Source organism: Dermacentor silvarum, chromosome 11, assembly GCF_013339745.2.
Source record: "Dermacentor silvarum isolate Dsil-2018 chromosome 11, BIME_Dsil_1.4, whole genome shotgun sequence".
NCBI classification, from domain to species: Eukaryota; Metazoa; Arthropoda; class Arachnida; order Ixodida; family Ixodidae; genus Dermacentor; species Dermacentor silvarum.
In genome coordinates, this window is record NC_051164.1 from 90,873,800 (window position 1) to 90,886,494 (window position 12,695).

General features: G+C 44.4%; 1 protein-coding gene across 1 annotated transcript; it reads right to left on the reverse strand.

Moving 5' to 3' along the window:
• Positions 1-385: 385 nt before the first annotated feature.
• LOC119433158 (vacuolar protein sorting-associated protein 26B) lies at positions 386-8,041 on the reverse strand. Its single transcript, XM_037700296.2, has 7 exons — positions 7,811-8,041; positions 6,548-6,767; positions 5,964-6,120; positions 4,734-4,898; positions 3,033-3,208; positions 2,320-2,462; positions 386-1,078 (listed from the first exon to the last, which is right to left on the reverse strand). The coding sequence occupies exons 1-7, from the start codon at positions 7,811-7,813 to the stop codon at positions 977-979; spliced, it is 966 nt and encodes a 321-aa protein (XP_037556224.1). The 5' UTR covers positions 7,814-8,041; the 3' UTR covers positions 386-976.
• Between the last annotated feature and the right edge of the window lie 4,654 nt (positions 8,042-12,695).

The window sequence follows — 12,695 nt, forward strand, 5'->3', positions numbered from 1 at the left end:
CAAATGCACACATTCGCTTCTGTTAAAAATCACTTTCAGATTTCAATAACTCTAATTGCCCATTGGGTTTCCTTTTGGAATCACTTTTACTATGTCAATACGTACTGCTTAGAATAAAGAACCCCAGTTGCAAAGTAACGGCAATATTAGGTTTAAAAGTATGCTTGCACTAATTTTTTTTTTTATTGCTGCTGTTTGTACTTCATGAGTACAAGATCTGTGAGGTAGCTAGTTTTCTGTTGTGATCTACGAATGCACGAAAAGGGCTGAAAGAACCATCAACCAGTGAAATACCAACTGCAGTGAAATACAAAATGAATTAATGTAGCAGTACATCAAGAAGCTAGGTTCCTTACTATGTACTAGGTAGCAAAGCAATAACACATAAACCACTAGACGTTTTTATTTGTAATACACAAACCATATCTTCCCCAGTAAATGTCTGCATCATCGTCTACTTATATACACATCTGTACAGAACAAGCGCACACAATAATCTGCCAGAGAGAATGAGCCGAAACAAAGGCGAAGTAAGAAACAAAAAAAAAAACAGGACCAGAGGGGGAAGCTTTTGCATTGCCGACGATGGTGCCTCGTGAACTTCCACCGCAAGCAGCAATGCAAGAGCCATAAAGTCACCCCGCACTTTTTCAACTGCACTGCAAAATTTGTTTCGCAGCGATGCGCCACACTCACATGCACACACGAGGGGGGGAAAAAATATATAACTGGAATGTCGCGTATTTACAACTGTCACTCTGTACAAAAGAGGACATGTCTTTGCGATCAACAGTCTGGCGAGAGAGACCGCGCAGGAGGCTATATGCAGGAGTACGCGAGTCGGGAGCCGCCAGACATGCTCGAAGCTCTTCCCGTCATTTGGTGGTGCCTGATGCGCTGCCACCGCCTTCGGGACGGCGAGGAGCAGGGGGGATGACCACCGGAACTGTACACTCGGAGGCACGCTGTCTGAAGACTACTTGGTGCTGTCACCTGCGGCTTGGTCTGGCTGTGTGTTCGACACCTGCTGCTGGATCACCTTGCGCGTCTTCTCCCCTTTCCTCCACAGCACAATTTCCTGGGGAACGAAACAGGCACGGTATTGGTACATTCAGCTGGTTGCTTTCGAGTGCTCTGCAGCACTCTTTACATTGCCTGGTCAAAATTGAGCATTTGGAACACATTCGTTTAGTTCTTTCAGAGCACAGTGCTCCGAGGCATTCTCACCTTCAACCTGTGAGTGAGGTCACATGGCTGCTGCAACTTCCCTTGTTAGTATGGCGGATGCACAGGTGTACACCTCGTATTGTCCGCCTTATCAGAGGCTGTGAGCTACGGTTATTGCTTGAAAATCTTCCTAGGGTAGGCCGAAATGAAACATTTTCGACAGGAGATGATGTTTGTTCAGCACATTCACTCTCTAAAGGGCCCACTATTGGAGTCGCCATGGGGTACTGACTAGTCAAGTTCAGATGATCTGGCAAAGGCCAATTTTAGGATCAAAAGATGAAAGTTTCGGCCCATAGAAATGCATGGGCGCCGGCTGGGACCCTCAGTCGGGATCGAATTAATCGGAGTCGACTTAACGGAAGTCTACTGTATCATTCATTCTGCAAGGAGTTCTGCACCCAGTTTTGCATTCGGTCACAATGCTCAACCAAAAAGGCTCAAACTGTCTAATTTGTGCCAAGCAAGTGAACTCTTCAGTATGAAAGAACTGTTAAAGATATCCACATCGCTAACTGCATTGACTGATGGTCACAATGAAAAACAACTGATGAGAGAGCCAAATATTGACTTTGTTCAAGCGCTCTTTGTTTATCTCTGTAGTAATGAACTGCCATGTGTATTGCAGCCCCGGTTCAAACAGAAGGACTGAAATGGTTTGGCCACGTGATAATGTCAAGAAATAGCCACATCATCGGTGTAAGTAAACTTTGATGGTGAAAGGAAATGTGGTGAGCAGAGGAGGACGAGGTGACACAATTAACAAGACAATAAAAATCCAAAAAGGTGAACAAGTGGTGAAGTGAATTGGACGAAGATCGCCCCAAGAATGGCAACCTCATACAGGAATAAGAAACAGTTAAAAAGAGTTTACCAAAGAACTATCATTCTTTCAATGGTAGCACTCTTGCAATTGTGCCGAGTGTGGTGGCAGTAATGGCAGCACATAAGCCATTACTGCCACCATTAATACTGAAATTGTGGCAGTAGTGGTGGCAGCATCGAGTACATTATGCCTACATGAACAAGTAAGAATACCTGTACTGCAGTGTGCCCCAGGCACCACAGTAGTGTTGAAAAACCTGTGCTCACCTGTTGTTTGAAGTAGCGGCGTTCTTCCTCATCGACCAGAACCAGGTTGAGATAGTAACGGACCGAGAACTTCTTGTTGATGTCCTTCATGGTCGGTGTCAGGTCATAACCAGCCAGGAACAACCGAATTGGTATGGACTCCCCTGTACAACAACAAACACAGCCACATGAATGACAATTTTGGGAAACAAATGCCATACTGTTGAACTTTTCTCTGAGCCACTATTCAGTCAAGGTGTCTAGAAATTTTACAACAGTGGAAACATTCGACTGATAACAGTGACAAAAGCTTGAAGGTGCAAATTTTATTGTTTTCATAATACCATTAAGAAATAGTTCAAACAAACTCTGTTCTGCTTAGAGCCTATATTATTGTACTTGGATAGCACAGTTCCCGGTGGCCCCCATAACATGTCAAGCACGGCACAAAAAGCTCTAGCATCACTGTGTTTTGCACTAAGCAAACTGCAAAGCAAATGTGCCAAAGCCACATTTCACAAGAATCAGTCTACGGAAGCTCTCTCGGCAAAGTGAATGTTGTGTGGCATTGTTGCATATGCAAAAATGCAAATGAGCTATGCAATAGTATGAAGCTACATCTGTATGCAATTTACTCGTCATGGTCTCCAAAGAATGATGTGCTAACACTCTCAGTAGAAGATGCATTAAGGCAGTTGTGCTCCAAATGAACACTAAAGCCAGAAGCAACCCACCTCGGACAGGTGCACCGTCCATGATTTCATACTTGGCGATGGTCTCATTCTCATTGAAGATGTTTGGTCCTGAACCTGTCGTTTCACGCTTGATGATGGCAATTTCCATGTGCTTTATTTTGATACGGACCAAGAGGAAGTAGATTTTTCCAACTATGACGTCCTTGAGGTGGTATCTGTCGCAGAGGCAAAGGTCGCCTTCGGTGATGGGCAATTTTGCACATTCATGCATGGAATACATATTCCTTGCATTTTAGCTAAATTAGCCACCACGAGCCAATATGCTGTAACACATTATTCCGAGACAAATGCCCCAGACAGTATTTCCTTTCATTGTCAATCTACAGTGTGAGAAATAAAGGGCCCGTAAACCACATTTTAAATGTAACACGCATCACTTGCAGAATGCCGTGATCATAATGTGTGGTGAACAAGGCAGCACTATATGCCATGGGGAAGCCACAAATTCAAACAATTCTGTCCTCTTTAGGCCTTGCAGGTTCTTTTTTCACACAATGCGAGATCAGCAGGGTCGCGCACGTGACATCACCTTGGTACATCTCTCAATTGGGCTATCGACAAGTAACGAAAGGGTGAGAGCCCACTGTGCATTCTAAGAAACGAAACTAGGCTTACCCATTGTGCACCAAAATTCTTGTGGCTGTGTGTTCATTGTAGACTGGCATACATCTGCTACTATACAGGGTGCCCCAGTAATCATGCACCAAGATTTAAAGATATGCAAATGCCACGTAGCTGGACAGAACCAAGGTAATGTTGTTTGCTGTCACTTGGAGACTCAGATTATTTTTTGCATTCCGCCTAATTACATAATTAGTCTTAATTAATCAAGTTCTCAAATACAGTGGAATCTCGTTGATACGATTCTGCATAATACGTTTCTCGGACAATACCTTTTCTTTTCCCGATAATATGATTTGGTGGATGATGCGATGGATGATACGCTTTATTTTCCGGTTCCCATGAAGATTGTATCTACGAGATTCCACTGTATTACAATTAGATGAAAAGTGTCAATGAGAAAATTGTAGAACAACATGAAAAACTTCCAATACAGCTTTCTGTTGCTCAATATGTGCTACATAAAAGTGCTTTTCCGAGCATGAAAGAAGCCCACGAATATACGCAAAATTGTCGCGCGACAGGCCGCTCGAGGCACTTTGCATGTATTCGCGGGCTTCTTTCACGCTTGGAAAAACACTTTTATGTAGCACGTATTCAGCAACAGAAAGCTGTATCGGGAGTTTTTTCATGTATGTTGCGCTACAATTTTCTCATTGACACTTTTTATCTAAGTATAATATTTGAGAAGTTGTCTGAGAAGACTAATTATGTAATTAGGCGGAATGCAATAAATATGAGTATCTCCAAGTGAAGGCAAACAACATTACCCTGGTTCTGTCCAGCTATGTACCGGTATGTTTGCATATTTTTAAATCTTGGTGCATGAAATTTTCAAGCTCAAGAGTGGTTTAGGAGCTCTGACTACATGCACAAAAAGATGCTGCTTGGAGGCTACAAGTCTAATCACACGGTCTCACTCGACTGTGATTGGCTCCCTTCTGTAGCTAGCATAAAGTAGCCAATCGTGATCATGCAATTCTATCCTGATGGCAATCTATTGTGATCAGAAGTGTCCCGTGTGACTGGGTATCAAAACAGGTAGATGCTATGACTCACTTGGACTTGTTGTACTCGAATTCAATGTGCAGGCAATCCTCAATGCCCACTTCCATTTTGATTGATGAGTTAATCTCAGGGTAGGATGAGAGTGTGTGGACTACTATGTCGAGTTCCTTGACCAGGTCAGTCAGGCGACGCACAATGGTGACTCGCAGGAAGTATCTGGACGTAGAAAGGTGGTCAGCATGAAGACGTGATACATAGTGCCTAGTCAAGCACTGTAATTTCCTGTATCGCATGGAGGTTGTTGGACATCGTGACTTGAAAAAAAGACAATGGCCATCTGTTATGTGTAGAATGCTTCATCAATAAGGAAGCCCAGTTCCGTGCTCAAATTTGCACAGAGCTACCATTTTGCAGTGGTTGTATATTATGGTTGCCTATTCCATGCAGAATGAATTGGAAGTTGAATCGGAAGTTCACATCAGCAGTGGCAGCGCCTGTAGAGTGACACACTCACACACAAAGTATTACAAAATGTGCAGTTTTGCTTTCCTGGTGACAGACGGTGCTACTGTTCCTACTGCTTGGAAAATGTCTCTGTGCGAAGCATTAAAGCACTGCAACAAGGCACGTCATTTCACAAAATGCAGTACGAAATACCAGCTCTGCACAAAATCAGAGTGAAAAATGAGTCTGTCATTCAGCCGGAGAAGCTCATCGGAAAGTGAGAGGCCAGTGGCCTCCCTCTCTGACACTAAAGTGTAACAAATACGCAATTTCTCAGCCAGAAAAGTTCCATAGCTCATTTTTAAACTATCTAAACTGTTATACTGAAACAGGCAAATGCACTGCTATTTATACCGGTGTCTCATGGGTCACTTTCAATCGCCATCGCACTGGTTCATTTGCACAGGTTGAGGCAGGTAGCGAAAGTGCCCTGTATGATGCCGGTATTAGTTATTTGGCAAGCCTGGATAATATATGCAGCCATAAAAGCAGTTCCATGTGAATATTTGGCTCGCAAATCAGCGCCTACTACCTATCACACAATGTTTACGTATATGTAGCAGAGAGCCATTGTAAAGTTCTGTGTTGGCTACGGAAAGCTTCAACAGATCAGAATGAACAAAAGTCTGTGGCAAACATTTGCCAAGAGGCCATGCAAAATGGGGCAAGAAAACTTGAGAGAAGAAAGGTTTAGTGAATGACCACTAGTAAACGGATCACACAATGGCAGTTCCTGGTAGTTTTATGACAAACAAGTACGGGTTTATAAATGCTTGCCTTAACCGGACGTTGGAGCCAGTGTATGACTCGTACGGCTTCTCCACATTGACAAATTCGAAGCTGTAACTGGCATTCTGGACCAGCTCTCCAGGTCGTGCCAGTTCCTTGACCAGGGATGCAAACTCGTGGTGATTGCCGCGATCATAGTAAAGTTCTGGAACGCGAAAACCATCCAAGAAAGGTAAGCTAATGGCACAAGGCGCACCATCATAAGCAAAAATCATTAATTACTATACTGGGAGATTTTAGAGCTTGATGCAGTTGCTCAAACGCTTCCATAACATGCATTGATGAAGAGCACACTACCCATGCCATTCATGAAAAATTTATTTTATCCTGACATTGAACAACATTGCCACACCACTAAAGAAAGCAACTTTGTGATGTTCAAAGCATAGATCATGAGTATGCTAATGGGAACAGAAATATATTAGATTTAATTACACATTCAAGGCTGTCTGTCATGTATGAACATTCCTTAATGCAGTGAATTTACTGATCGCAGGATTCAGTGTCAACTAAAAGGTGAATTGTACGTACAACCAGCAAGATAGTGCAGAAGTGTATTGCAAAGCACTTGCCTATCTGTCCGATGAACTCGATCTTGATGCCCTGGTGTTCAAGCTTGGAGCCCGGCTTCTTGAGGGTTATGTTCACTTTTCCCGAAACCGACTCCCCGTCGTAGTAGAGAAGGTGTTTCTCCTTCTTCCCGTCTTCCGTCTTGATCTCGGCCATTTTGCGGTTTTCCGTGCCATTGAGAATTATGTCGATGTCCGCACTTTGCCCGAGCCCAAAAAATGCCTGCAACGATACGACGCCGGACGGCGTGTTGAGTGTGCAACTTCTAATTAACCCAAGTGCCGCGGCTGGACTGGAAGCAGGGGTCAGCGGAGACTGGGTCGGTAGAGATAAGATGGTTTGTCAAGGCTGTGATGTTCGCGGTGTCGGATGAAAAATCGCCCAAGCTTACGAGCGTGTTCGCAGCATCTTTCACTCGCCCGGTTAATGTGCGGAATGGTACCCACCAGTGCTCGCGAAGACATGTTCGCCTTCCGCCACGCCTTCTGTACTGACAAAACTTAGGAGGACGCAAACGTGCTGCCCGAACGTCGTCACTTAACCGTCTTTCTTCTTTCTCTTTCTTATATCCTGTCGCGGAACACAGAAGGGGGGTCCGCTTACTTGTCAGTAGGAAGCTGTTGCAATGCTTTTCACAGACGACATGCAGACAATGCTCAAACGCAAGAGAATTGCTGCGAGCGAACATGATACATTCCATGCATCACGTTGCCTCCTTTCTGTTTCCACATGCGGAACTCACTCCGTCGTCTGCACTTGCGGCTACAACGCATACCAGGATCTCCGAAACCTGTTACACGGCGACGGATCGCAGTACTGTTGCCAAATGGAGGCTGAACGCGAAAAGAAGTTTCCACGTCCGGCGTGCGGCCAGCAGCGTCAGGGCACACCGTCGTCAACACGACAGTCTCCGGATCGCACGGCTCCGATTGCACGGACAAGTCTGCGCTTCGCGCAACTTATAATAAAAAAAGGGGGGTATCGGCAAAAACGCCATGCTGCCGCTCGCGCGCAGGGTCGAAGGACTCTGTAAGCCCGCGGTCACAGATTACGCACGGATTAGCACAGCTTAGTGGGCGTCGCTGCTGTGACCGGCTGGGCAACGGTACTTTCGACAAGACGGGCCCACAGCGACAGCGCGCAAAACCTTGGCTACAACCCTACTTTTGTGTAAAGCTAGCGTTATGTGCGTCGTCTACTGTTCGCACGTCATCAGCAATAAAACGAAACGATCGGAATCTGATGGTTAAGGAGGGTATACAAACCATTTGCACGGCTTTTGTGGCACCGACACTTCACACACCGTTGCTGACTACACGCACCCCTCAAGTCATGCACACTTTCGCCCTTTCCCAAGATGGCCGATGTCAGTATGCAGCAGATAGCTGAAAGAGCTAATTACAAACTATCAGCGCGAGCTACAAGTGAAGAAATGCTGATCTTATCAATTACCTATTACTGCGTGTTAAATGTGCAGTGCACATTCATATGACTGATAAACTAGTTGCCAGCGCTGCTACCATATCCGTATGCGTAGATGTGCGCATGAATGTTCTTGAAAATACCCCGTTTTGTCAGTTTAGCCTAGAATATTATTTTCAAAATTCTTTTTCGTAATATTATGTGAATAATTAAATTTTGGAATTGCGGTTTATGACAAGTTGCAAGTTACGCAACTATCGAAGCGCTACGTCGACTGTTTGCGGCGCCTATTTTGACTTTCGTGTGATGATAGCGAGCGGCGTGCGGTTCCATAGCGTGGTTCTTGTGTGTCTAGAAGTTCTATTTCTAGACGTATGTGTTTCTACAATTTCTACAAGTATGTGTTTGACAGCGCTACAGTCCATCCAGCGATCTTGTCGCACCGCTCTCACGTGCAACTTCCCGCGCCTGTGACATTTCTTTGCGCGACGTCGCCTTATTTGCGTGCTGAAAACGTGTTTTGTTGTGGTGGTGGTTGTGGGCTTGCTGCGCCGTGTCTTCGATCGACGATGCCACGATCGAGATGAGTCGCTGTTCAGTTGTCGGCTGCAGAGAAAGATGCGGTGATGCGAAAAGGCTCCACCGCGTGATCTTGATGCGGCGAGCGGCGAAGTTTGTGGAAAACACATGGGACTACCGTCCCCTGAGTCCTGACAATAACATGTCCATTTTCGTCTGTGGGCGACACATCGTTCCCAATGACTACATTCAGAGAGGAGAGGTTTTGCGACGGGCAACGTCAGCGACATCAGCTAGACCACGTGAGGTTTACCTGAGGCAGAACACTGGGGCCGTATTCTGAAACCATCCACTTCGGTGATAATATCGCCTTGGCCAGCGGCGCCCGCTGATTGGCTGTTTTAGCAAAATTTGATGAGCTGATTGGCTGGTTGAGCACGACGTCATCCAATTTTGCTCAACCAGCCAATCAGTGCGCGCCTGACGGTGATATTGTCGCCGAAGTGGATCACTTCAGAATACGACCCCTGTTTCGAACCTTCTCTCTCTCTCTCTCTCCCTTTTTTTCCTTTCTGCCAGTAAGTGTGAAACATTTGAAAGAATGAACTTGGTCTTGGACATGCAGGTTGTCAGTTTCCTGTACACGCTTTCGGATGGCTCGAAGCACACATACGCAAGAGAACGGATTGCTCTTAGATCGCTGCGCGATAACCATTGTTTTGGAAGTGCATGTTTTACCTCTCCTTCGATTACGTATCAATAAAAAAAATCATAACAATGAGTGTTTTAATGCTCGTTCACTGATTATCGCGCAGCATTCTCCGTTCATACAAATGAATCTGATTCGTGGTGCCCAGCAGATTTTCATCAAATAAACGATGACTGTGTTTTGAATGAGTATTGTAGCGGTGCAGACATGCATTTCTTCCCCCCCCCCCCCCCCCTCTGTTGTTTTGTTGTTGTTTCTTTAATTGGGAAATCTATACACACATTCGATTCTCTATAATTCTTTACAAGTTGTGTAATGGGATGGTGATGCATCACTGCTCACACTGCTTCACCTATAAGAGGTTAAATAAATTGTAAGGTGTCACTCTCTTCACCTGAGTAGGCGAAGACAGTGTCAACTTTCTGTCTGTGTATAGTTGTGCTGCATATTTTGATCATAAGATTATTGAAGGAGTAAAAGTGTACTACTACACCACCACACATTGTTCTGAAAGATCCGAACACAGTGAGATTGGCCATATAATAAGTTGCCTTGCCTAAATCAAAACAAGTGCGTTGTTTACCTAAGGCGAATCGTGCTACTTCAGCAGCTGAGAATGACTGTGTAGAAATTTGTCACTCCACTCGTATGGTGGCAAATTTATTCACACCTGCACCACCTCGTGTGTAATAATTCGTCATACTTTCCAACATGTAAGTATGACACTTAATGTTAAATTGGACTGGACTGGAAAAACTTTATTTAGGTCCTGCAGGATGCACTTAGGGCGTAGTGGGCACCTCCCACGTAGGGACTGACAGGGAATACCTGGCGGCCGCTTTGTGGGCCTGCTGGACGGCCCATTGCTGGTCGGCGAGAAGCGAGCTTCTGAGGGACTTCTCCCACTTGTCCGAGGTAGAGTCAGGATGAGTGTTTCTACACTTCCAGAGCATGTGTGCGAGTGCACTTCATGTTAAATCAAATTACGTAATGTATACCTGTAGCTTTCTTTCACATGTAACGCACTACTTTTTGGTTTTAAATGTGAGTAGTGAGAGAAGTCTCTCTAGCCTTCATAGCATTGCGTGCTATGTATGAGATGGAGTACCACAGTCACTGAGTTTAGGTAAATGCATTTATTGTGGTTGGTTGCAAAGAGTGCAGTTACGCCTTTCAGGAGGTAGATTGTGGCTGAAAGGCTAGTGTAATGGCATAACTAGGTGAAATAAGGGTTTATGATGATTAGTGATTTCAGAGCAATACAGTCAATCACAATAAACCTGGGTACAGTGTGCTATGCTCGCACGGGCAAAACTTATTTGGCGGTATTTATGAAGAATAAATCCCTTAAAATGAACTGGGCATTAGAAATGTCAAAGTTTGAGTGCCTACAGTAGCAAGGTAGACATTTGGGCGAGTTGGTTAGGTTCGATAGTAAAGCAGGGGAGCATAATCAACATACAAAGCTGAAGAAAAGGATGACACGAGCGCTTACTTTTGAGTGCCTACAGTCGAGTCTGAGAGCCCACAGCCTGTGCCATAAAAGCGCTTACAATGTTTTTTAATTATGCGGGTGAGCATGTTTGACAGCTTGTCGAGACATAACCAGGTAGAGTGTGGTATGACCCATAACCCAATACAGAGCTATAGATTGTACAGAGTTGCTGCATTACTTGCACTGTGCTGCTGCTACAAGATTCAGGTTGCAATGGGTTGTTTCAGCACCATCGCGCAGCTTTGCTGTGTCATGTATAGTGCACTCACAATAAAAGTTTGCTTTACCCACGCATAGATATATCAAATTACTTGAAATATCAAACTAATTTTAGCGCACTAACCAATTTCTTATAATCGGGTTTGGCGGTAACTGCTACAGCCACGCAGGCATACCTTGGCGTCAATGTGCACATCTCCACGTGGACGCAGACCACAAACGGCACCACGCTCGAGGCTGTAAAGCTGATTCTCAACTTTACACCTCATCCTCCGACAGTCCTTGCCTATCCACAGCCTGTTTATCAATGAACGCTTGCACCCGCTTGTCACTCCACTCGTATGGTGGCAAATTTATTCACACCTGCACCACCTCGTGTGTAATAATTCGTCATATTTTCCAACATGTAAGTATGACACTTAATGTTAAATTGGACTGGACTGGAAAAATTTAGGTCCTGCAGGACGATCAAGAAGGGCCATTCTGTCTTAAAGGGACACTAAAGCAAAACAATAATACAACTTAGACAGATAAAGTATTCTTCAAAAACTCTGCTGTCGCTAATTACACTGCAACAGCAGAGTTTTTGAAGAATACTTTATCTGTCTAAGTTGTATTATTGTTTTGCTTTAGTGTCCCTTTAAGAAAGAATGGCCCCTCTTGATCTGTGCAATTTTGTAGCATTGAAACTTTCACAGTGATTCCGTTACACCTTTGGCACAGACTGCATGTTTTGCAAGGTCCACGCTGGCCATTGGAATGTAGCTAATGCTTAGATGTGTGGCCATCATAAACGAAGATGCCTGTTAGAAACGATGGCATGGAAATAAGGGGCCCGTACGTTGTTCATGAGGCAAGTTTAGTCGGGCACCACAGCTAAAGGCCCCTCCGCGCATTGTCATTGCAAGTTGCCGAACTTTTCAGTCTCTTTGACAGATGTCCGTTTCCTGCGCGTGCATGCCAAATTCTAGTCGGGGCGTCAGTTGCTGCCAAAATTTGTCTTGTTTCTAATGGCCCAAGAAGCAATGCACATAAAAACAGTGCCAATACTTGTATAATTTTTCATATCACATCTCTCTTGCGTTTAAAAATTTCACCATTTTGATTTTTTAATTTCATATCGGCCAAGGAAAGCTTTACTAGACACCTTTCTCGCCTAAGGTACAATGAAGAACCTGTGATAATTGTGTCTTGGCACTGTTGTTTGTGACAAAAGTGACTATAGGCTATAGCTTCTTCCAAAACTTTGTGATCTAGTAGCTTAATGTGGTAGCCCCTGCTTGCTGTGGTGTGGGCTTTATATGTGCAGCCTGTAAAGTGTTTTAAAATAATGAACAAAGAAGAACTTGTGCATCATTTTTCACAAAAGCAATGTACGTACTAGAGTAAATAGTTTCCGAGTCTTGAATTGGTATGAATGGCTGACAGGTATTTGTACTGCTGTAAGTAACTGAAATTTCCTGCCGTTGGAGCTTAGCAGCTGTGGCGTGGTACTGCTGAACACAGGGTCACATGTTCAATTCCGGGCTGCTGCGGGCACATTCTTTTGGAGGAGGAAGGCAAGAACGCTTGTGGATCATGCTTTTTGGGTCCACATTATAAAACTACAGGAGGTCAAAATTAATTCAGAGTCCTCTCTTATGGTGTCCCCAATAGTCTACTGTGCTGTTTCTGGACATTGGACCCCATAATTTGTAAACTTTTCATTTTTTTTATGTGACTGGTCATTCCAAGATAACGCAAGCAGTAGCAGCTGTCACAATATAGTAAGGAAGCAAAGATATTG

Excerpts from the sequence above, each read along its gene's own strand:
- LOC119433158 (XM_037700296.2), bottom strand. Across the intron at positions 4,899-5,963 it reads GGCTCCAACGTCCGGTTAAG|ATACTTCCTGCGAGTCACCA; the intron begins GCAAGCATTTAT and ends TTCTACGTCCAG. Across the intron at positions 2,463-3,032 it reads GGACGGTGCACCTGTCCGAG|GGGAGTCCATACCAATTCGG; the intron begins GTGGGTTGCTTC and ends GTTGTTGTACAG.